At 39.2% G+C, this 22,819-nt stretch overlaps 1 protein-coding gene across 1 annotated transcript in view; it reads right to left on the bottom strand.

The window, feature by feature from the left end:
- The window catches only part of CCDC178 (coiled-coil domain containing 178), a 417,287-nt gene that overhangs the window by 309,676 nt on the left and 84,792 nt on the right, over positions 1-22,819 (bottom strand). Inside the window, exon 9 of the mRNA XM_070778765.1 lies at positions 5,173-5,315. Coding sequence (XP_070634866.1) covers positions 5,173-5,315 — 143 coding nt within the window. The remainder of the gene's footprint in view (positions 1-5,172; positions 5,316-22,819) is intronic.

Genomic DNA, 22,819 nt, shown 5'->3' with positions numbered 1-22,819 from the left:
GTACAGAGACAGAAATAGATAAATGATTAAAATAAGAGAGAGATACAGAAACATAATCAACAGCTTCAAGATATGTAAATTAAGAAAAAGAGTATAGAAAATTGAGAGCATTACAGTCTCAAATGAAGTTCCTGCCTCCACTTCTTGGCCATATAACTTTGTAGGTTTGTCTAACTGACTTTGACCTTAGTCATTTGACTTGCTGTAGTGATTTGAATGTTACCAAAAAAGGATGCAATCGGAGACTTACAAAGTTCATGTCTGAGTGTGCTTGCTTGCTCTTACTCCTCTCCCATTATCCTGAGAATATTTCTAACAGACTGGAGAAACAGGGTAGAGTCAAATCTCCCCAGTTGTCTCAGCTGAGGCTTTACTATATTGGTGGCAAATCAGAAAACATCTCTAGGAGGGGAAGATCCCCTGGAGAAGGGCATGGCAACCCACACCAGTACTCTTGCCTTCAGAATCCCATGGACACAGAAGCCTGGTGGGCTGCAGTCCATAGGGTCGCACAGAGTTGGACATGACTGAAGCAACTTAGCACAGCACATGGCTTTCCTAGATCAGCGGAAAATTGGAAAACATATGTAACTGAATGACAGTGCAAATATAACAAATCAGGTGAGTTATGAAAATGATTGCATTCATTATATAATATGTTTTGAGAGAGGACAGGATGATGGAGTAGAAAGACCCTGAGTTACCTCCTCTTGTGAGCATACCGAAATCACAGCTATCTACAGAACGACCATCAGTGCAAAAGACCGACCTACCAAAAAGTTTCTTCTACAACTAGAGACATAAAGAAGGAATCACACTGAGATGAGTAGAAGGAGCAGTCTAGTGATAGAGTCAGTTATCAGACTCCTGGGAGGCTGTCCCACAAACTGGAGCATAATTACATTTCAGAGATTCTCCTAAAAGAATAACAGGTCTGAGCCCCCCATCAACCTCCTCAGCCTGGGAGTCCTGCACCAGGAAGACGAACTTCCCAGAGCATTTGGCTTGGAAGGCTGAGGGGGCTGACCTTTGGGAGTCCCAGAGAATTGAGAGAAATGCAGATTTCACTCTTAAATGGCACACACAAAACCTCACACACTGTGGGATCCAGGGCATAAACAGTAATTTGAAAGGATCCTAGGCCAGACCTACATGCTAATCTTAGAGAGACTCACAGAGGAGCAGGAGGCAACTGCAGCCCACCCTAGGAGCAAAGACAGGGATGGCAGCAATTTGGAGAGCTCCATCTACCATGTGGACACTGGTACTAGCAACTACCATTGTGGAATCCTGAGACAGTTCAGGACAATCATCTAACTGGTCAGGGACACAGTTTCATCCATCAGGAGATAGCCGCCTAAGACCCCTGAGCCCTCAGCCACCTCTGGAAATGGCTCTGCCTTCCAGAAGGCCTAGGACCCAACTCTAACACTAGTGGACAGACACAAGTCCCAGAATCCCCAGGGCCCTGGTCCTGCCCTCCAAGGAGCCTGCTCTAGCCTCTGGACCAGCCTCATTCACCACAGAGTAGACATCAGACTCAAGCAAGTCAAGACCCAGCATCATGTAGACCTAGCCTGCCCATCAGCAGCCCAAAACTTGTCCTGGAACCAACTGGACCCTGGCCCTGCCTATTAGGAGACCAACACAAGCTTGAGGATACCCTAGGCCCCATGCTCAACTGTGTCAGTCACCACTGCTTCCACCAGTGATCTAACACCAGCTCTGTGATCCCTGGATCCTGCAACCAGACTCCACAATCTAGCTCTGCCCATTGGTAGGCTGGAACTAAGCCCAAGACCTGGCTCCACCCACCTGTGGGCAGGCAACAACCAGAGAACAACTTTTGGACTGTGATTCTGCCCACCAGTGAACATGCACTAGCCCCAGGAATCCCTGAGTTTCCATAGTCAGTGACCTCATGACCCAGTCTCAGCAACTAGCAGTCATCACCCTCCACACAAGGCAGAACTTGCCAACCCATCAGAGAGGGGCCCAAAAAAGCTTATCAGAGTGCCCAAAACAAGCAGCCCACCACAGCAGAAGGACCCACCCTTCATAGGGAAATCCCCTAGAGCACTTAGTTTGGGTGATGAGAGGGGAGTGTGCTACTGGGATGCATAAGACATACACAAAAGGTCACTTCTACAAAGTCAGGAAATGTAACCAACCTACCAGATACACAGAAAAACAAACAAACAGCAATTTAGGGAAAATGAGGAGACAGAAGAATATATTCCAAACATGGAACAAGATAAAATCCCAATTGAAGAACTAAGTGAAGTGGAGCTAGGCAATCTATCTCAGAAGGAGTTAAAAGTAGTGACTGTAAAGATGGTCAAAAAACTTGGAAGAAGAATGGATATACAGAGCAAGAAGTTAGAAGTTTTGAAAAGAGAGAAAATCTAAAGCACAACCAAACTGAGATGAAAAATACATAAATGGAAATGCAAAATATACCAGAATGAATCAATAAATGTCTAAATGATACAGAGGTGTGGGTCAGTGAGCTAGAATACAAAGGAGTGGAAATCACTGGCGGTGAACAGAAAAAAGAAAAAAAGAATGAGAAGAAATGAGAACAATTTTATAGACCTCTGAAACAATACCAAGTGCACTAATATTCACATTATAGGTGTTCTGGAAGGAGAAAAGAGAAAGATGCTAAGAACATATTTGAATAAATAATAGCTGAAAACCTCCCAACCATGAAAAACGAAACAGACATCCAACTCCAGGAATCAAAGAAAGTACCAAACAGGATTAACTCAAAAAGAAACACACCGAGACACACTGTAATTAAAACTGTAAAAATTTAAGATCAAGTTGTTATTTAATCACTAAATTATGTCTGATTCTTTTATGACCCCATGGGCTATAGTTTGCCAGGCTCCTCTGTCCATGGAATTTTTACAGGCAAGAATACTTGAGTAGGTTGTCATTTCCTTCTCCAGGAGATCTCCACAACCCAGAGATCGATCCCATGCCTCCTGCATTGTCAAGGGAATTCTTTACCACTGAGCCATCTAGGAAGCCCATATAGAGAAAATATTAAAAAGCAACAAGGGAAAAGCAACAAATAACATATAAGGCAACTCCCATAAGGCTATCAGGTGACTTTTCAATAGAAACTTCACAGGCCAGAAGGAGTGGCATGATATATTTAAAGTGATGAAAGAAAAAACTACAATAAAAAATACTGAGCAAGGCTCTCATTCAGATTGGATGAACAGATAGAAAACCAAGCCTAAAAGAGTTCAGTATCACAAACCAGCCTTGAAAGAAATGTAAAAGTAACTTTTCTAAGCAAAAAAGAAAAGGCCACAATTAAATACATAAAAATTACAAAATGAAAAAGGGAATTCAGTTCAGTTCAGTAGCTCAGTCGTGTCCGACTTTGTGACCCCATGAATCGCAGCACGCCAGGCCTCCCTGTCCATCACCAACTCCCTGAGTTCACCCAGACTCACATCCATCAAGTCAGTGATGCCATCCAGCCATCTCATCCTCTGTCGTCCCCTTCTCTTCCTGCCCCCAATCCCTCCCAGCATCAGAGTCTTTTCCAATGAGTCAACTCTTCGCATGAGGTGGCCAAGTACTGGAGTTTCAGCTTTAGCATCATTCCTTCCAAAGAAATCCCAGGGATGATCTCCTTCAGAATGGACTAGTTGGATCTCCTTGCAGTCCAAGGGACTCTCAAGAGTCCTCTCCAACACCACAATTCAAAAGCATCAATTCTTCGGAGCTCAGCCTTATTCACACTTCTCACATCCATACATGACCACAGGAAAAACCATAGCCTTGACTAGATGAAACTTTGTTGGCAAAGTAATGTCTCTGCTTTTGAATATGTTATCTAGGTTGGTCATAACTTTTCTTCCAAGGAGTAAGCGTCTTTTAATTTCATGGCTGCAGTCACCATCTGCAGTGATTTTGGAGCCCCCCCAAAAATAAAGTCTGACACTGTTTCCCCATCTATTTCCCATTAAGTGCAATCATACAGTAAAGGTAGAAATCATCTACACACAAGTTACTAGAAATGTTAAAAGCAGTATAACAAAATACATTCACAATCAATAGCTAAGGAACATACAAAATAATTAGATGGAAAATATGATACCAAAAACAGTAACTGTGAGGTGGGAGAGCATATGCAGATTTCTTTACAAGCATTTGGAAGTAAGGGATCAGCAACTTTTAAGAGTCAAGTATAAAGATATAGATGGCTATAGAAAATGCCCAGGGAAACCACAAACCAAAATTTATGATGGTTAGAAACATAAAAAAGCAAAAAGAAATCCAAACATAACACTAAAGATAGTCATCAATTATAAGAGAACAAGGTAAGAATAAAGGGACAAAAAAATCTATGAAAACAATCCCAAAACAATGAACAAAATAGCAAAAGATACACAAGTAAGCATATATTGAAACAGACATCAGATATGAGAAAATATAAACATCTTAATAAATGCATGTTATCCAGATCACAGGATAATGTATAAATATTTGTTCTTTATTTTACTAACATTTATTTGACTCTAGCTCCATAATGAATGTGACTTTTTCTATACTAAATGATTTGTAAGTTTGAATAAATAAAGACTTTTATATCACACAGAAACATAAATAATTTTAAACCAAACTAAGAACTAGATGGATGTCGTAAAATTCAAATACATTAGGAATGTAATAAAAAGTCAATAATACACAAAATATAATTAATCTATGTTCATTTAAAATATTCCAGGCTATTAGAAAGCAAATAAATATGAGTTAATTAATGAGATGCTATGTTTATAATTAACACAAGGCTATATAATTTATTCTTATACTATCCCATTCTGGAATACTTTTCAAATAGTAACTCTTTTACATTGTTAGCAGGGATATATATTATTATAGCATATCCATAGGCAATTTGGCAATATGTATGAAGAGCTTTAAAATGACAGAGAAAAATACTGCTTTAGGAATTCATACACACGTAGTTTAACATATGTAAAAGACATGTATTTTAATTTATATATTAACTTGGTAATAAGACAGATGTGGAAATTTGGATAATTTCCTTTCTCTTTATCTGAATTTCTTATACAGGAATATATATCACATTTTTAATTAATATTTTCATTTTAAATGCCATAAAAAACATTTGTGGAAAATACTTACTTGTAGGCAGCCATGCTTATTTCATCATCACGAATATCCCTTTCCATTTCTACTCTGTTTTGTTTAACTCTGAGTTTGGCTTTTTCAAGATTGTCTATGGCTTCTAGAAGTTCTCCGTGAACTTGTTTGTATATTTCCATTACCTAGAAATAAAAATATGTATGCTAATCTAAGCACTTAATGGCTAATTAAAATAATCAGACCACAGAAAGATCAGAGAAAGGTTTTAGAGTAGTTCTGATGTAGATTATAAACATTCTTTATATTGATTTTTGTTCCCTATTTAGTCTATTGTTTAGCACAGCAGAGTTTCAGATTTCTTATATACCCTGACAGGCATCAATACTAGGGATGTACAAGAGTTACCGGAGAAGATAACTTCACTATCCCATTTAATACGACCAAAATAAAATCATTATCTTTTCGCCTACAAAAACTAGGACTTCTTATTTGCTCTTTTTGGTCAAATACGTTATTGTAAAAAATCATACAACACCAATGAAAAAATGAAAAATGAAAAAATCACTTATAATCTTCTCACTCATAAATAGCCATTATTATCTTCAATGCAAAATATTCCATTTTTATTGTTTTCATTAATTATTAGAGATCATAAACCTCCCTTCTCTCTCTAGCTCTCGCTTCTCTGTCAAACTAAAGGGAAACGGTGGTTGTAGCTGTCGTGGTTGGAAGGAACGACCGTTCAGAATGTCCTGTTGGAAAGCTAGAGGGTGAGGAGTAGAAGAAGGTACTAGGTAGTGAGCAGTCCTTTCACCAGGGGCCGAGTGGTGGATCAACACGAAGCAGTACGCGCCTAAATAAAGGAACAATTTTCATTAATATCAGTTTTATTTCATTGTATTGGTTTTATTGTGAAAGGAACATTTAACATGATTGTCTATCCTTTAACAAATTTTTCAGTGTACAAGATCCCCTGGAGAAGGAAATGGCAACCCACTCCAGTATTCCTGCCTGGGAAATCCCATACAGAGGAGCCTGGTAGGCTACAGTCCACGGTGGCACAGAGTCCAACAACAAAGTGTACAATGCAGTAAACTGCAGGCATTATGATGGCAGCAGATCTCTAGCACTTCCTCATCTTGCATGACTAAATCTTCACACCCACTGAAAAGCAGCTCTCCATCTCCCCTCAAGTCCCTACCAATCACCCTCTCTGCTTCTATGAAGGTAGCTTTTACAGATGTCTTATACAAGTGGAATCATGCAGTATTCATCTGTGACCTCTTTAGTACTTAGCATAATAATGCTCTCCAGGTTCATCCATGCTGTCAAATATGGCAGTTTTCCTTCTTTTTTAAAGGCTGAATTATATTCTGCTGCATGCATACATCACATACATTTTAGAATTAGCTTGTCCAATAAATGCTGGAGAGGGTGTGGAGAAAAGGGAGCCCTCTTACACTATTGGTGGGAATGCAAACTAGTACAGCCACTATGGAGAACAGTGTGGAGATTCCTTAAAAGACTGGAAATAGAACTGCCTTATGATCTAGCAATCCCACTGCTGGGCATACACACTAAGGAAACCAGAATTGAAAGAGACACATGTACCCCAATGTTCATCGCAGCACTGTTTATAATAGCCAGGACATGGAAGCAACCTAGATGTCCATCAGCAGATGAATGGATAAGAAAGCTGTGGTACATATACACAATGGAGTATTACTCAGCCATTAAAAAGAATATATTTGAATCAGTTCTAATGAGGTGGATGAAACTGGAGCCTATTATACAGAGTGAAGTAAGCCAGAAAGAAAAACACCAATACAGTATACTAACGCATATATATGGAATTTAGAAAGATGCTAACAATAACCCTGTATACAAGACAGCAAAAGAGACACTGATGTATAGAACAGTCTTTTGGACTCTGTGGGAAAGGGAGAGGGTGGGATGAATTGGGAGAATGGCATTTAAATAAGTATAATATCATATATGAAATGAATCACCAGTCCAGGTTCGATGCACGATACTGGATGCTTGGGGCTGGTGCACTGGGACAACCCAGAGGGATGGTATGGGGAGGGAGGAGGGAGGAAGGTTCAGGATGAGGAACACAGGTATACCTGTGGCGGATTCATTTTGATATATGGCAAAACCAATACAATATTGTAAAGTTAAATAATTTAACATTAAAAAAAAATAATAATAAAAAAAAGAAGAATTAGCTTGTCAAGCTCCACAAAGAGACCTGTTGAGATTTTGTGACTGCATTCAATTTACAGAACATTTTGGAGAGAATTTTACAAAATTTAGCCTTTTAAGGTATTAACATCATTTATCAATATAGCACTTCTCAAATTCTCTCAGAAATATTCATAGTTTTCTTAATAGAGGCTGTGCATGTCATTTGTTACATTTATTCTAGATATTTTATATTTTATGCTCTAGTGAATGCTATTTTTAAGTAAACTTTTTTTTTTCAGATTTGTTTCTGGTATATAGGAAAGTATGGATTTAAAAATGGGGAACGTGGGTATACCTGTGGCAAATTCATTTCGATATTTGGCAAAACTAATACAATATTTTAAAGTTTAAAAATAAAATAAAATTAAAAAAAATTTACCTTTGTATTCAACTGTAATTCATCTGTGGACATGTTGAAAGTTCATGTATACATAATGGCTGTCTGGGGAGGCTTTACAAATAGCTGTGAAAAGAAGGGAAGAGAAAAGCAAGGGAGAAAAGGAAAGATATAAACATCAGAATGCAGAGTTCCAAAGAATAGCAAGAAGAGATAAGAAAGCCTTCTTCAGTGACCAATGCAAAGAAATAGAGGAAAACAACAGAATGAGAAAGACTAGGGATCTCTTCAAGAAAATCAGAGATACCAAAGGAACATTTCATGCAAAGATGGGCTCAATAAAAGACAGAAATGGTATGGACCTAACAGAAGCAGAAGACATTAAGAAGAGGTGGCAAGAATACACAGAAGAACTGTACAAAAAAGATCTTCATGACCCAGATAATCACGATGGTGTGATCACTGACCTAGAGCCAGACATCCTGGAATGTGAAGTCAAGTGGGCCTTAGAAAGCATCACTACCAACAAAGCTAGTGGAGGTGATAGAATTCCAGTTGAGCTATTCCAAATCCTGAAAGATGATGCTGTGAAAGTGCTGCACTCAATATGCCAGCAAATTTGGAAAACTCAGCAGTGGCCACAGGACTGGAAAAGGTCAGCTTTCATTCCAATCCCAAAGAAAGGCAGTGCCAAAGAATGCTCAAACTACCACACAATTGCACTCATCTCACATGCTAGTAAAGTAATGCTCAAAATTCTCCAAGCCAGGCTTCAGCAATATGTGAACCATGAACTTCCTGAGGTTCAAGCTGGTTTTAGAAAAGGCAGAGGAACCAGAGATCAAATTGCCAACATCGGCTGGATTATGGAAAAAGCAAGAGAGTTCCAGAAAAACATCTATTTCTGCTTTCTTGACTATGCCAAAGCCTTTGACTGTGTGGATCACAAGAAACTGTGGAAAATTCTGAAAGAGATGGGAATACCAGACCACCTGACCTGCCTCTTGAGAAATTTGTATGCAGGTCAGGAAGCAACAGTTAGAACTGGACATGGAACAACAGACTGGTTCCAAATAGGAAAAGGAGTACATCAAGGCTGTATATTGTCACCCTGCTTATTTAACTTCTATGCAGAGTACATCATGAGAAACGCTGGACTGGAAGAAACACAAGCTGGAATCAAGATTTCCGGGAGAAATATCAATAACCTCAGATATGCAGATGACACCACCCTTATGGCAGAAAGTGAAGAGGAACTCAAAAGCCTCTTGATGAAAGTGAAAGTGGAGAGTGAAAAAGTTGGCTTAAAGCTCAGCATTCAGAAAATGAAGATCATGGCATCTAGTCCCACCACTTCATGGGAAATAGATGGGAAACAGTGGAAACAGTGTCAGACTGTATTTTTCTGGGCTCCAAAATCACTACAGATGGTGACTACAGCCATGAAATTAAAAGATGTTTACTCCTTGGAAGGAAAGTTATAACCAACCTAGATAGCATATTGAAAAGCAGAGACATTACTTTGCCAACAAAGGTTCGTCTAGTCAAGGCTATGTTTTTCCTGTGGACATGTATGGATGTGAGAGTTGGACTGTGAAGAAGGCTGAGCACAGAAGAATTGATGCTTTTGAACTGTGGTGTTGGAGAAGGCTCTTGAGAGTCCTTTGGACTGCAAGGAGATCCAAGCAGTCCATTCTGAAGGAGATCAGCCCTGGGATTTCTTTGGAAGGAATGATGCTAAAGCTGAAACTCCAGTACTTGGCCACCTCATGCAAAGAGTTGACTCATTGGAAAAGACTCTGATGCTGGGAGGGATTGGGGGCAGGAGGAGAAGGGGATGACAGAGGATGAGATGGCTGGATGGCATCACTGCCTCGATGGATGTGAGTCTGAGTGAACTCTGGGGGTTGGTGATGGACAGGGAGGCCTGGCGTGCTGCTATTCATGGGGTCGCAAAGAGTTGGACATGACTGAGTGACTGATCTGATCTGATACATAATTACATAATCTGTACAGCAAAGGAAACCATCAACAAAACAAAAAGACAACCTACCCAATAGGAGAAGGTATTTGCAAATCATATATTCAATATGAGGTTAATATCCAAATATATAAAGAACTCATACATGTCAACAGCAATACAACCAAATACTCAAATAAAAATGGGCAAAGGGGATAAACAACAAGTCCTACTGTATAGCACAAGGAACTATATTCAATATTCTGTGATAAGCTATAATGGAAAAGAATAAAAAAATAATATATATGTATGTACATGTTAACTGAATCATTTTGATGTACAGCAGAAATTAATACAACATTGTAAATCAACCATAATTTTTAAAAATGGTCCGAAGGGCTGAATAGACTTCTTTGGGGGGTGCTGTCGTCTTGTTACATTCTTTTTTAAATTCTTATTAGGGTATAATTGATTTATAATGTTGCATTAGTTTCAGGTGGACAGCAGTACACATTTTTCTGAAGAAGATATACAGATGACCAATAGGCACATACATGAAAAAGTGTTCAACATTACTAAGTATTATGGAAATGAAAAAATTAACACCATGAGATTTTACCTAATGACCATGATGATGGTTATTACATATACAAAAAAATAAAAGATGAAATAACAGGTGTTGAGAGAATGTGGAGAAAAGAGAACCCTGAGCACTGTTAGTGGGAATGTAAATTAGTGCAGCCACTATGGAAAACAGTAGGGAGACACCTCAAAAAATTAAGAGGACTAGGATATGACCAGCTAGTCCACTTTGGGGTATTAACCCAAGTTATGTGAAAACACTAATTTGAAAAGATATACGCACCCTTGTGTTCACTGCACCACTATTTATAATAGCCACACAATTGAAGATTCCATCAAGGAATGAATGCATAAAGAGATGTGGTATATAGAATGAATACTTGTTGCTGTTGTTCAGTCACTAAGTCATATCTGACTCTTTGCAACATGAACTGCAGCACGCCAGGCTTCCCTGTCCTGAAGCGACTATCTCCCTGAGTTTGCTCAAACTCATGTCCACTGAGTTAGTGATGCCATCTAACCATCTCATCCTCTATCACCCCCTTTTCCTCTTGCCCTCAATCTTTCCCAACATCAGGACCTGTTCTAATGAGTTGGTTCCTTGCATTAGGTGGCCAAAGTACTGGAACTTCAGCTTCATTACCAGTCCTTCCAAAGAATATTCAGGGTTGATTTCCTTTAGGATTGACTGGTTTGAAAGCATACTACTCAATCACAAAAAAAGAAAGAAATCTTGCCATTTGTGACAACATGGAAGACCTTGAGGGTATTATCCTAAGAGAAATAAGTCACATGGAGAAAAGACAAATATCATATGATTTAGCTTATATGCAGAATATAAAAAACAAACAAAAACATCCAAATAAGTGAACAAACCAAACCAAAACAAACAAGCAGGTACAGACAACAGAGAAAAGGAGGGCAAAATGGGTGAAATGTGTAACTGTACGGTGATGGATGAAATGTATCATGTTCAAGAGGAAAAAAAGAGAAGGCACAAATAAATACCAGGAATGAAAAAGGAGACCACTACATATCCCCAGTGGCTAAGCAATAAAGAATCTGCCTGCAATGCAGGAGACTTGCAGGAGACATGGGTTCTATCCCTGGATCAGAAAGATTCCCTGGAGTAGGAAATGGCATCCCACTCCAGTATTCTTGCCTGCAAAATCCCATGGACATAGAAGCCCGGCAGGCTGAAGTCCATGGGGTTACAAAACAGTCAGACACGACTGAGCAACTAAACAACATATTCTATAGACTTATAGGAAACAAAATAGGCTTCCCTGGTAACTCAGCTGATAAAGAATCCGCCTGCAATGCAGGAGACTCCGGTTTGATTCCTGCGTTGGGAAGTACTCCTGGAGAAGGATAGGCTACCCACTGCAGTATTCTTGGGCTTCCCTGGTGGCTCAGATGGTTAAGACTCTGCCTGCAATGCAGGAGACCTGGGTTTGATCCCTGAGTTAGGAAGATCCCCTGGAGGAGGGCATGGCAACCCACTCTGGCATTTGCAACTGGAGACTCCCCATGGACAAAGGGGCCTGGTGGGCTACAGTCCATGGGGTTGCACAGAGTCAGACAGAAGTGAAGAATTAAGCACAGTACAGCATAGGAAACAAAAGAATACTAAGAAAGTCTCTGTTCCAAAAAAGTACAAAATTTTGATGAAATGGACATAATCTTATAAAACTAGAAATAACCAAAATGGACACAGGAATAAATAGAATATCTAAAGAGTCTTATTGAGGAAATTTAATTTGTAATTAAAAACCTTTCCAAAACAAACAAAAAACAAAACTGGAAAACTTTAGCTAGATGCCATCAATAATCTTAGCCTTTTGCAAACTCTTCCAGATAGTAGAGAAAGAAGAAATACTCCCAAGTTACCTTTAAATATGCTGCTGCTGCTGCTGCATCGCTTCAGTCGTGTCCGACTCTGTGCAACCCCATAGACGGAAGCCCACCAGGCTCCCCCGTCCCTGGGATTCTCCAGGCAATAACACTGGAGTGGGTTGCCATTTCCTTCTCCATTGCATGAAAGTGAAAAGTGAAAGTGAAGTCGCTCAGTCATGTCTGACCCTCAGCGACCCCATGGACTGCAGCCTGCCAGGCTCCTCCATCCATGGGATTTTCCAGGCAAGAGTACTGGAGTGGGGTGCCATTGCCTTCTCCTAGCAAACCCTTAAAAACAAAACCTGACAAGGACAGTATTAAACAATTATACTATTTTCTTATTCATGAACTTAGACTTAATCCCCTAAGCAAATAATTAGCAAATCAAATCTAGCAACATCTTGAGTAAGATGTAACATCTTCCTGAATATAAAAAAGATTGTTTTAATGCTTCCCCTTTGAAACCGGGACTGTGACAATGATGCAAAATATTACCACTTACAGTCAGCAATGCAGGAGACCTGGGTTCAATCCTTGTCAGGAAGATTCCCTGCAGAAGGAAATGGCTACCCACTCCAATATTCTTGCCTGGAGAATTCCACAGACATAGGATTCTGGAGGGCATGGGGTCCCAAAGAGTCATACACAACTGAGCAATTAATACTTCACTTCAGTCACTGGAGATCTTGGCCAAGAAAGGACCAAGCCTTATTAAAAGCAATACAGCAAAATGTATACAGATTATGAACAGAAGGAAATAAAACTGTACTTGAGTTGAGTGAGTGAGTGAGAGTTGCTCAAATGTGTCTGCCTCTTTGCGGCCCCATGGACTATAGCCCACAGGGCTACTCTGTCCGTGGGATTCTCAAGAATGCTGGAGTGGGTTGCCATGCCCTTCTCCAGAGGATGATCCTGACCTAGAGATCAAATTCTCCCACATTGCAGTCAAATTCTTTATCATCTGAGCCAACAGGGAGGCAAAATTGTCCTTCAGTTCAGTTCAGTCATTCAATCATGTCTGACTCTTTGCTACCCCATGGACTGCAGCATGCCAGGCTTCCCTATTCATCACAAACTCCCAGAGTTTACTCAAACTCATGTCCATTGAGTCAGTAATGCCATCCAACCATCTCATCCTCTGTCATCCCCTTCTCCTCCTGCTCTCAATCTTTCCCAGCATCAGGGTCTTTTCCAATGAGTACGTTCTTCGCATCAGGTGGCCAAAGTGTTGGAGCTTCATCTTTAGCATCACTCCATCCAAAGAATATTCAGGACTGATTTCCTTTAGGATGGACTGCTTGGATATACTTGCAGTCCAAGGGACTCTCAAGAGTCTCCTCCAACACCACAGTTCAAAAGCATCAATTATTTGGTGCTCAGCTTTTTTTATACTCCAGTTCTCACATCCATACATGACTGCTGGAAAAACCATACCTTTGACTAGATAGACCTTTGTAGGCAAAGTAATATCTCTGGTTTTTAATATGCTGTCTAGGATAGTCATTTCTTTTCTCTCAAGGAGCAAGCATCTTTTAATTTCACAGCTGCAGTCATCATCTGCAGTGATTTTGGAGTCCAAGAATATAAAGTCGGTCACTGTTTCCATTGTTTCACCATCTATTTGCCATGAAGTGATGGGATCAGATGCCATGATATTAGTTTTTTGAATGTTGAGTTTTAAGCCAGCTTTTCACTTTCCTCTTTCACTTTCATCAAGAGGCACTTTAGTTCCTTGTTCCTTTCTGCCATAAGGGTGGTGTCATCTGCATACCTGAGGTTATTGATATTTCTCCTGGCGATCTTGATTCCAGCTTGTGCTTCATCCAGTCTGGCAATTTGCATGATGTATTCTGCTTATATCTTAAATAAAGAGTGTGACAATATAAAGCCTGGATGTATTCCTTTCCCAATTTGGAACCAGTTCGTTGTTCTACATCCAGTTTTAATGGTTGCTTCTTGACCTGCATACGGACTTCTCTGGAGGCAGGTAATGTGATCTGGTATTCCCATCTCTTGAAGAATTTTCCACAGTTTGTTGTGATCTAGACAGTCAAAGGCTTTGGCGTAGTCAATAAAGCAGAAGTAGATGTTTTCCTGGAATTCTCCTGTTTTTCTATGATCCAATGGATGTTGGCAATTTGACTCTGGTACCTCTGCCTTTTCTAAATCCAGCATGAACATTTAGAAGTTCTCTGTTCACGTACTGTTGAAGCCAGGCTTGGAGAATTTTGAGTATTACTTTGCTAGCGTGTGAGATGAGTGTAATTGTGTGGTAGTTTGAACATTCTTTGGCATTGCCTTTCTTTGGGTTGAATGAGAAAACTGACCTATTCCAGTCCTGTAGCCACTGATGAGTTTTCCAAATTTGCTGGCATATTGTATATGGCACTTTAACAGCATCATCTTTTAATGATTTTAAATACCTCAACTGGAATTCGATTACCTCCACTAGCTTTGTTCATAGTGATGCTTCCTAAGGCCCTCTTGACTTTGCATTCCAGGATATCTGGCTCTAGGTGAGTGATCACACCTTCATGGTTTTCTGGGTCATGAAGATCTTTGTTGTATACTTCTGTGTATTCTTGCCACCTCTTCTAAATATCATCTGCTTCTGTTAGGTCCATACCATTTCTGTCTTTTATCGTGCTCATCTTTGCATGAAATGTTCCCTTGGTATCTCTAATTTTCTTGGAGAGTTCTCAAGTCTTTCCCATTCTATTGTTTTCTTCTATTTCTTTGCACTGACCACTGAGGAAGTCTTTCTTATCTCTCCTTGCTAGTCTTTGGAATTTTGCATTCAAATGGGTGTATCTTTCCTTTTCTCCTTTGCCTTTAGCTTTCTCTTCTTTTCTCTTTGTAAGGCCTCCTCAGACAACCATTTTGCCTTTTTGCATTTCTTTTTCTTGCAGATGGTTTTGATCACTGCCTACTATACAATGTCACAAAACTCTGGCCATATTTCTTAAGGCACTCTGTCAGATCTAATCCCTTGAATCTGTTTGTCACTTTCACTGTATAATCCTAAGTGATTTGATATATTTCATACCTGAATGGTCTAGTGGTTTACCCTACTTCCTTCAATTGAAGTCTGAATTTGGCAATAAGGAGTTCATGGTCTGTGCCACAGTCAGCTCCTGGTCTTGTTTTTGCTGACTGTATATAGCTTCTCCATCTTTGACTACAAAGAACATAATCAATCTGATTTTGGTATTAACCATCTGGTGATGTCTACGTGTAGATTCATGTCTTGTGTTGTTGAAGAGGGTCTTTGCTATGACCAGTGTGTTCTCTTGGCAAAACTCTGTCAGCCTTTGCCCTGCTTCATTTTGTACTCCAAGGCCAAACTTGCCTGTTACTCCAGGTATCTCTTGACTTCCTACTTTTGCATTCCAGTTCACTATGATGACAAGGGCATCTTTTTTGGTGTTAGTTCTAGAAAGTCCTATACGTCATCATAGAACAGTTTAAATTCAGGTTCTTTGGCATTAGTGGTTGGGGCATAGACTTGGATTACTGTGATATTGAATGGTTTGCCTTGGAAATGAACAGAGATCATTCTGTCATTTTTGAGACTGCACTCAAGTACAGTATTTAGGACTCTTCTGTTGACTATGAGGGCTATTCTATTTCTTCTAAGGGATTCTTGCCCACAGGAGTAGATATAATGGTCATCTGAGTTAAATTCACCCATTCCAGTTATTTTAGTTCGCCGATTCCTAAAATGTTGATGTTCACTCTTGCCATCTCCTGTTTGACCATTTCCAATTTACTTTGATTCATGGACCTAACATTCCAGGTTCCTATGCAATAGTGTTATTTATGTTCACATTAATTTTTAGAATAGTACAGATTTTAGTAAACTACAAGATTTTCCTTTAGGCACAGAAATGCAGGGCTATACAGTCAAGCAGAGAGCAAGGATTATACCAAGATGATAAGATAAGCAAACACAGAGCTCAGGAAATTTACACCATGAAAGGAAGAAAAGCAAGAAATAACTCCCTGTATCCAATCTGTCTTGTAGGTATTGCTGGGGTGATCTCAGGTTTGGGGGTTTTGCTTATATCGTATGAGGCAAATTCATATGGAAAGCTCCTTGGCTGGCTCATTGTGGGAGTGGTTCAGCTGTCCCACATGGATACTCTCTACATTGATGTTAACAATATTTCTGTGGCTCCACTGTGTTATGTGACTAAGCTGCTTGTAGAATCTGAAAGTCACCTTAAGCCACTGAGGTTGGTTTGCAATGTACTGAGGCTCAAGCACATTGACAAGAGGCCTTGCATTATTTAAGTAGCTGGGTTACTTCAGCAGGCCTCTAGCTAAGGTCTCAGTCAAGACAGCAGAATAAAACAGAAAAAGCAAAGCTTTATTACAAACAAAACTCTATCTTACACTTCCCCGAGCCCCTAGCAATCTAATTTGCTTTCTGTCTTTATGGATTTACCTATTCTGGATATTTCAGGTAAACGAAATCATACGATATGCAATCTTTTGTGTCTGGCTTATTTATTTAGCATAATGTTTTGAAGTTTATCCATGTTGTGATCTGTACCAGTATTTCATTCTTTTTTATGACTGACTACTACTCCATGGTATGGTTATATCACATTTTGTTTAGTCATACATCAATTGATGGGCACTGGAATGATTTTGCTTTTTGTCTATTGTAGACAGTGCTGGTAAGCACATTTCTGCACAAGGTTTTGTTTTTTAACATCAGTTTTCAATTCTTTAGGGGTATATATCTTGGCTTGGAGTTGCTAAAGCATATGTTAATTCTATTTTACTTTTTTAGGAAACACCAAGCTGTTTTCTACAGTGGCTGCACCATTTTACGTTCAGCAAAGTACAATGGTTCAAGTTTCTCTACATCCTCACCCAAATTGGTTATTTTGCACTCTATTTTTAATCGCATCCTAATGGGCATGAGTAGTTACATCATTGTGGTTTTGGTTTGAATTTTCCTGATGGCTAATGATGTTGAGCATCTGTCATTTCATGTGTTTGCTGCTCATTTCTGTCTTTCAGAGATACATCTACTTAAGTCTTTTGTCCATTTTAAAATGGGGTGTTTATCTTTTTTAGCTGTTGAATTATAAAAGTTCTTCATATATTCTGGGTACTACATGTTTTTAAGGTGTCGGTAGTACCCAAAGCTATCTTCAGATGAAATGCAACCTCTGATGAAGTCTCAAAAAGCTCTTTGCAGAAATGGAAAAGCCTATTTTAACATTCATATGAAATTGCAGGGGCGTCCTCAGGTAGCCAGAACAGTCTTGAAAAGGAAGGGCACCTTAGAGAACTCACACTTTCTGATTTTAAAACTTACTACAAATCTGTAGGAAGATATATTAATATAGAATTAGTATATATTAATATAATATTATTATATAATAAGTATATATTAGTACAAAATTAATATATAACTAGTACATACATTAAAATAAAATTATATATAATTTGCAATATTTTCTCTCATTCTCTAGGTTGTTTTTTTACCTTTTTGATAGCGTACCTAGCTGTACAAAAGGTTTTAATTTTGATGAAGTCCAGTTTCTCTAATGTTGCTTATGCTTTTAGTGTCATATCTAAATTCATTCTCAAATTCTAGGTCATAAAGATTTATCCACAAGTTTCCTTTTAAGTGGCTCAGACGGTAAAGCGTCTGTCTACAATGCGGGAGACCTGGGTTTGAGCCCTGGGTTGGGAAGATCCCCTGGAGAAGGAAATGGCAATCCACTCCAGTACTATTGCCTGGAAAAATCCCATGGATGGAGGAGCCTGGTAGGCTACAGTCTAAGGGGTCGCAAAGAGTTGGACACGACTGAGTGACTTCACTTTCCTTTTAAGAGTTTTACAGTTTTAGTTGTTATGTGTAAAGTTATGATCCATTTTAAATTAATTTTTGTATGTGCTAGGAAGCAGAGGTCCAACTTTACTCTTTGAATGCATGTGGATATCCAATGTCCCATTACCATGTATTGAAGAGACTACTCATTTCAACAAATGGTCTCTCCACCCTTGTCAAAATCAACTAACCACAGATATATTGGTTTATTTCTAGAATCTCATCACTACCCCACTGAACTACTTTCCTGTATTTATTAAATGACACTCATTTTTGCTTCTTAAAGCTTTGTAGTTAGTCTTGAAATCAGAAGCTGTGAGTTCTCAAAGGTGTCCTTCCTTTTCAAGACTGTTTTGGCTATTTGCGACCTCCTACAACTTTAAATGAATGTTAGAACAGGCTTTCCCATTTCTGCAAAAAGCTCTTTGAGACTCTGTCAGAAACTCCATTTAATCTGAAGATAGCTATGGGTACTACTGACATCTAAACAATATAAAGTCAAATCTGTGAACACGGGTTACTTTTCTGTTCATTTAAGTCTAATTTAATTGATTTCAGCAAAATATTATAGTTTTTAGTGAACAAGTCTTTCAGCTTATTGGTTAAATTTATTCATATTTTATCAAAGAAAACTGTTTTCTTAACTCCATTTTTGTATTCTTCACAACTAGTATATGAAAATAAAACTGAGTTTTGTATTGAGATTGAATCTACAACTTCATTAAACTTGTTTTTACTCTATAGTTTGTTTTGTGAATTCTTTACAATTTTCTATATAGAAGAATGTGTCTTCTGCAAATAATTTTACTTCTTTTCCAGTCTAGATCCTTTTATTTATTTTTCTTGCCTATCTACTTTATTAAAAGATTATTGATTTAAATGTTAATCTCATCCAAAAAGATAAAAAACTTCACAAAACACCTAGAATAATATCTGATCAAAACCTGAGCATCCTGGCCCAGTCAAGTTTACAGAAAATATCAACCATCAGAGCACCACTGATAATCTCTACACAAAGGTTACTATTTTCTTGATCTGTGAGAATACATTTTTAAATTTTCCTCCCATTCACCAGATGGTCAATACCGAATTTAGATTGATTATATTCTTTGCAGCCAAAGATGGAGAAGCTCTATAATCAACAAAAACAAGATTGGGAGCTGACTGTGGCTCAGATCATGAACTTCTAATTGCAAAGTTCAGACTTAAATTGAAGAAAGTAGGGAAAACCACTATACCATTCAGGTATGAATATATCAAAACACTTAGGATGATACAGTGAAACTGACAAATAGATTCAAGGGATTAAATCTGATAGACAGAGTGCCTGAAGAACTATGGCCAGAGGTTCGTGACACTATATAGGAGGCAGTGATCAAGACCATCTGCAAGAAAAAGAAATGCAAAAAGGCAAAATGGTTGTCTGAGGAGGCCTTACAAATAGCTGAGAAAAGAAGAGACACAAAGGGCAAAGGAGAAAAGGAAAGATATACCCATTTGAATGCAAAATTCCAAAGAATAGCAAGGAAAGATAAGAAAGACTTCCTCAGTGGTCAGTGCAAAGAAATAGAGGAAAACAATAGAATGGAAAAGACTAGAGAACTCTTCAAGAAAATTAGAGATACCAAGGGGACATTTCATGCAAAGATGAGCACGATAAAGGACAGAAATGGACGGACCTAACAGAAGCAGATGATATTTAGAAGAGGTGGCAAGAATACACAGAAGAAGTATACAACAAAGATCTTCATGACCCAGAAAACCATGAAGGTGTGATCACTCACCTAGAGCCAGATATCCTGGAAGGCAAAGTCAAGAGGGCCTTAGGAAGCATCACTATGAACAAAGCTAGTGGAGGTGATTAAATTCCAGTTGAGCTATTTCAAATCTGAAAAGATGATGCTGCAACAGTGCTGCACTCAATATTGCCAGCAAATTTGGAAAAATCATCAGTGGTCACAAGACTGGAAAAGGTCAGTTTTCATTCCAGTCCCAAAGAAGGGCAATGCCAAAGAATGTTCAAACTACCACACAATTACACTCATCTCACACACTAGCAAAGTAATGCCCCAAATTCTCCAAGCCTGGCTTCAACAGTACGTGAACGGAGAACTTCCAGATGTTCAAGCTGGATTTAGAAAAAGCAGAGGAACCAGAGATCAAATTCTCAACATCCGTTGGATCATAAGAAAATCAAGAGAATTCCAAAAAAAAAAAAACAACCCATCTACTTCTGCTTTATTGATAATGCCAAAGCCTTTGACTGCCTAGATCACAAAATCTGTGGAAAATTCTTCAAGCGATTGGAATACCAGATCACCTTACCTGCCTCCTGAGAAATCTGTATGCAGGTCAAGAAGCAACAGTTATAACTGGACATGGAACAATGAACTGGTTCCAAATTGGGAAAGGAGTATGTCAAAGCTGTATACTGTCACCCTGCTTATTTAACTTATATGCAGAGTACATCAAGCAAAATGCTGGGCTGGATGAAGCACAAGCTGGAATCAAGATTGCCGGGAGAAATATCAATAACCTCAGATTTGCAGATGACACTACCCTTATTGCAGAAAGTGAAGAGGAACTAAAGAGCCTCTTGATGAAAGTGAAAGGGGAGAGTGAAAAATTTGGCTTAAAACTCAACTTTCAAAAACTAAGATCATGGCATCCAGTCCCATCACTTCATGGCAAGTAGATGGGGAAACAATGGAAATAGTGACCAACTTTATTTTCCTGGGGTCTAAAATCACTGCAGATGATGACTGCAGCCATAAAATTAAAACACACTTGCTCCTTGGAAGAAAAGCTATGACCATCCGATAGCATATTAAAAAGCAGAGACATTACTTTTGCCAACAAAAGGTCCATCTAGTCAAAGCTATGGTTTTTCCAGTAGCCGTGTATGGATGTGTGAGTGTTGGACCATAAAGAAATCTGAGCACTGAAGAATTGATGCTTTTGAACCGTGGTGTTGGAGGAGACTCTTGAGAGTCCCTTGGACTGCAAGGAGATCCAAGCAGTCAGTCCTCAAGGAAATCAGTCCTGAATATTTATTGGAAGGACTGATGCTGAAGCTAAAACTCCAATACTTTGGCCACCTGATGCGAAGAACTGACTCATTGGAAAAGACCCTGATCCTGGAAAAGTTTGAAGGCAGGAGGAGAAGGGGACAACAGAGGATGAGATGGTTGATGGCATCATTGACTCAATGGACATGAGTTTGAGTGAGCTCCGGGAGTTCATGATAGACAGGGAAGCCTGGCGTGCGGCAGTCCATGGGGTCGCAAAGAGTTGGACATGACTCTTGAGTGAACTGAACTGAACCCATTCACAAGTGTGATCTTCAACAACTGTGCTTTCCCTCCCTAGGCATATCTATGTCCACTATCAGGGAGAAACACACTAAAATTACTTTAGGGATACCAATTCACACACCTATTGACAAAATTTAAAGTGTCACAACAAAACCTTGACAAAAATGTAAGGTGTAACAGTTAGGATTGGGTTTGTTGTAGGAGAAATAAGTCAAATGAACAAGCCTTCAGTTTCTTTTTTTCTCCTAGAAATGGATACACGGCTTCTTCTGCCTTTCTATTCAGCCATCGTGGATACTGGCCTCCGTTCTCAAGGTTGCCCTGTGCTATAAAATGTACGTCAGAACTGCAGCTGTCATATCGGGGTTGCTGTAAGTTTACAAAATGGCTGAATACAAAAGGGTGTGGCTTCTGACTGAGTCAGTCCATTTCAAAAAGCTTTCCCAGAAAAACCCTGTATTACCACTACGTGCATCGCATTAGAAATATCATGAGTAAAGGCAAATTGAGAAATGACCTTTACCCTGACACACTGCCATCCAACTAACGGGGGCTACTTGTTGTTTTTTGTTCAGTCACTTAGTTGTTTCCAACTTTTTGTGACCCCATGGACTGCAGCATGTCAGGCTTCCCTGTCCAGTATTAAATAAGGGGTCTATTATGATTAAAAAAAGGATACTGCTAGAACCTTTGTTCACAGTAGATAAATGGGACATCTCCAGCACTGCTACTACTTTAAGAATATAAACTGTCAAAGACACTCTGGAGAGCAGTGTGATTTTAACTAATGAAGTTGAAAGTGTATATAACCCAGGACTCAGTAAATACTCCACTAGACATGTAGCCAAGAAAAATTCACATGCACAAAAAGGAACATGATCAGGGCTCCTTATTGTTTATAGTCAAATCAGCACTGTAGCTAAATATGGGAAATAACACACAAGACCAGAGATATCTATTTGGTGGAATTGGAAAGTAAAATGAATGGACTAAATCTGTGTATATCGATAGTAGCTGGAGCTCCAGAATAACGGCAGATTAAAAAATAAATAGCTCAGCTGGTAAAGAATCCACCTGCAATGTAGGAGACACTGGCTTGATTCCTGGGTCGGGAAGATCCTCTGGAGAAAGGATAGGTTACCCACTCCAGTATTCTTGGGCTTCTCTGGTGGCTCAGATGGTAAAGAATCCGCCTGCAACATGGGAGACCTGGGTTCGATCCCTGGGTTGGGAAGGTTCCCTGTAGAAGGGCATGGCAACTACTCCAGTATTCACACCAAGAGAATTCCCTTGGACAGAGGAGCCTGGAAGGCCATACCCTGCCAGTAGGAGGAGCCTGGCAGACTACAGTCCCCGGGGTCACAGAGAGTCATACATGACTGAACAACTAAGCACACAGCAAACAAAAAACATTACAGAAAGTTACAGAATGTTTGATAAACAGTATGTAGTGTATATAAGATGTATATGTGTGTATAAAATTGTTCAAATTTTGACTG

The sequence above is a fragment of the Bos indicus genome, chromosome 24 (genome assembly GCF_029378745.1).
Source record: "Bos indicus isolate NIAB-ARS_2022 breed Sahiwal x Tharparkar chromosome 24, NIAB-ARS_B.indTharparkar_mat_pri_1.0, whole genome shotgun sequence".
Taxonomy (NCBI): Eukaryota; Metazoa; Chordata; class Mammalia; order Artiodactyla; family Bovidae; genus Bos; species Bos indicus.
This window is presented reverse-complemented; position numbering and strand designations above follow the sequence as displayed.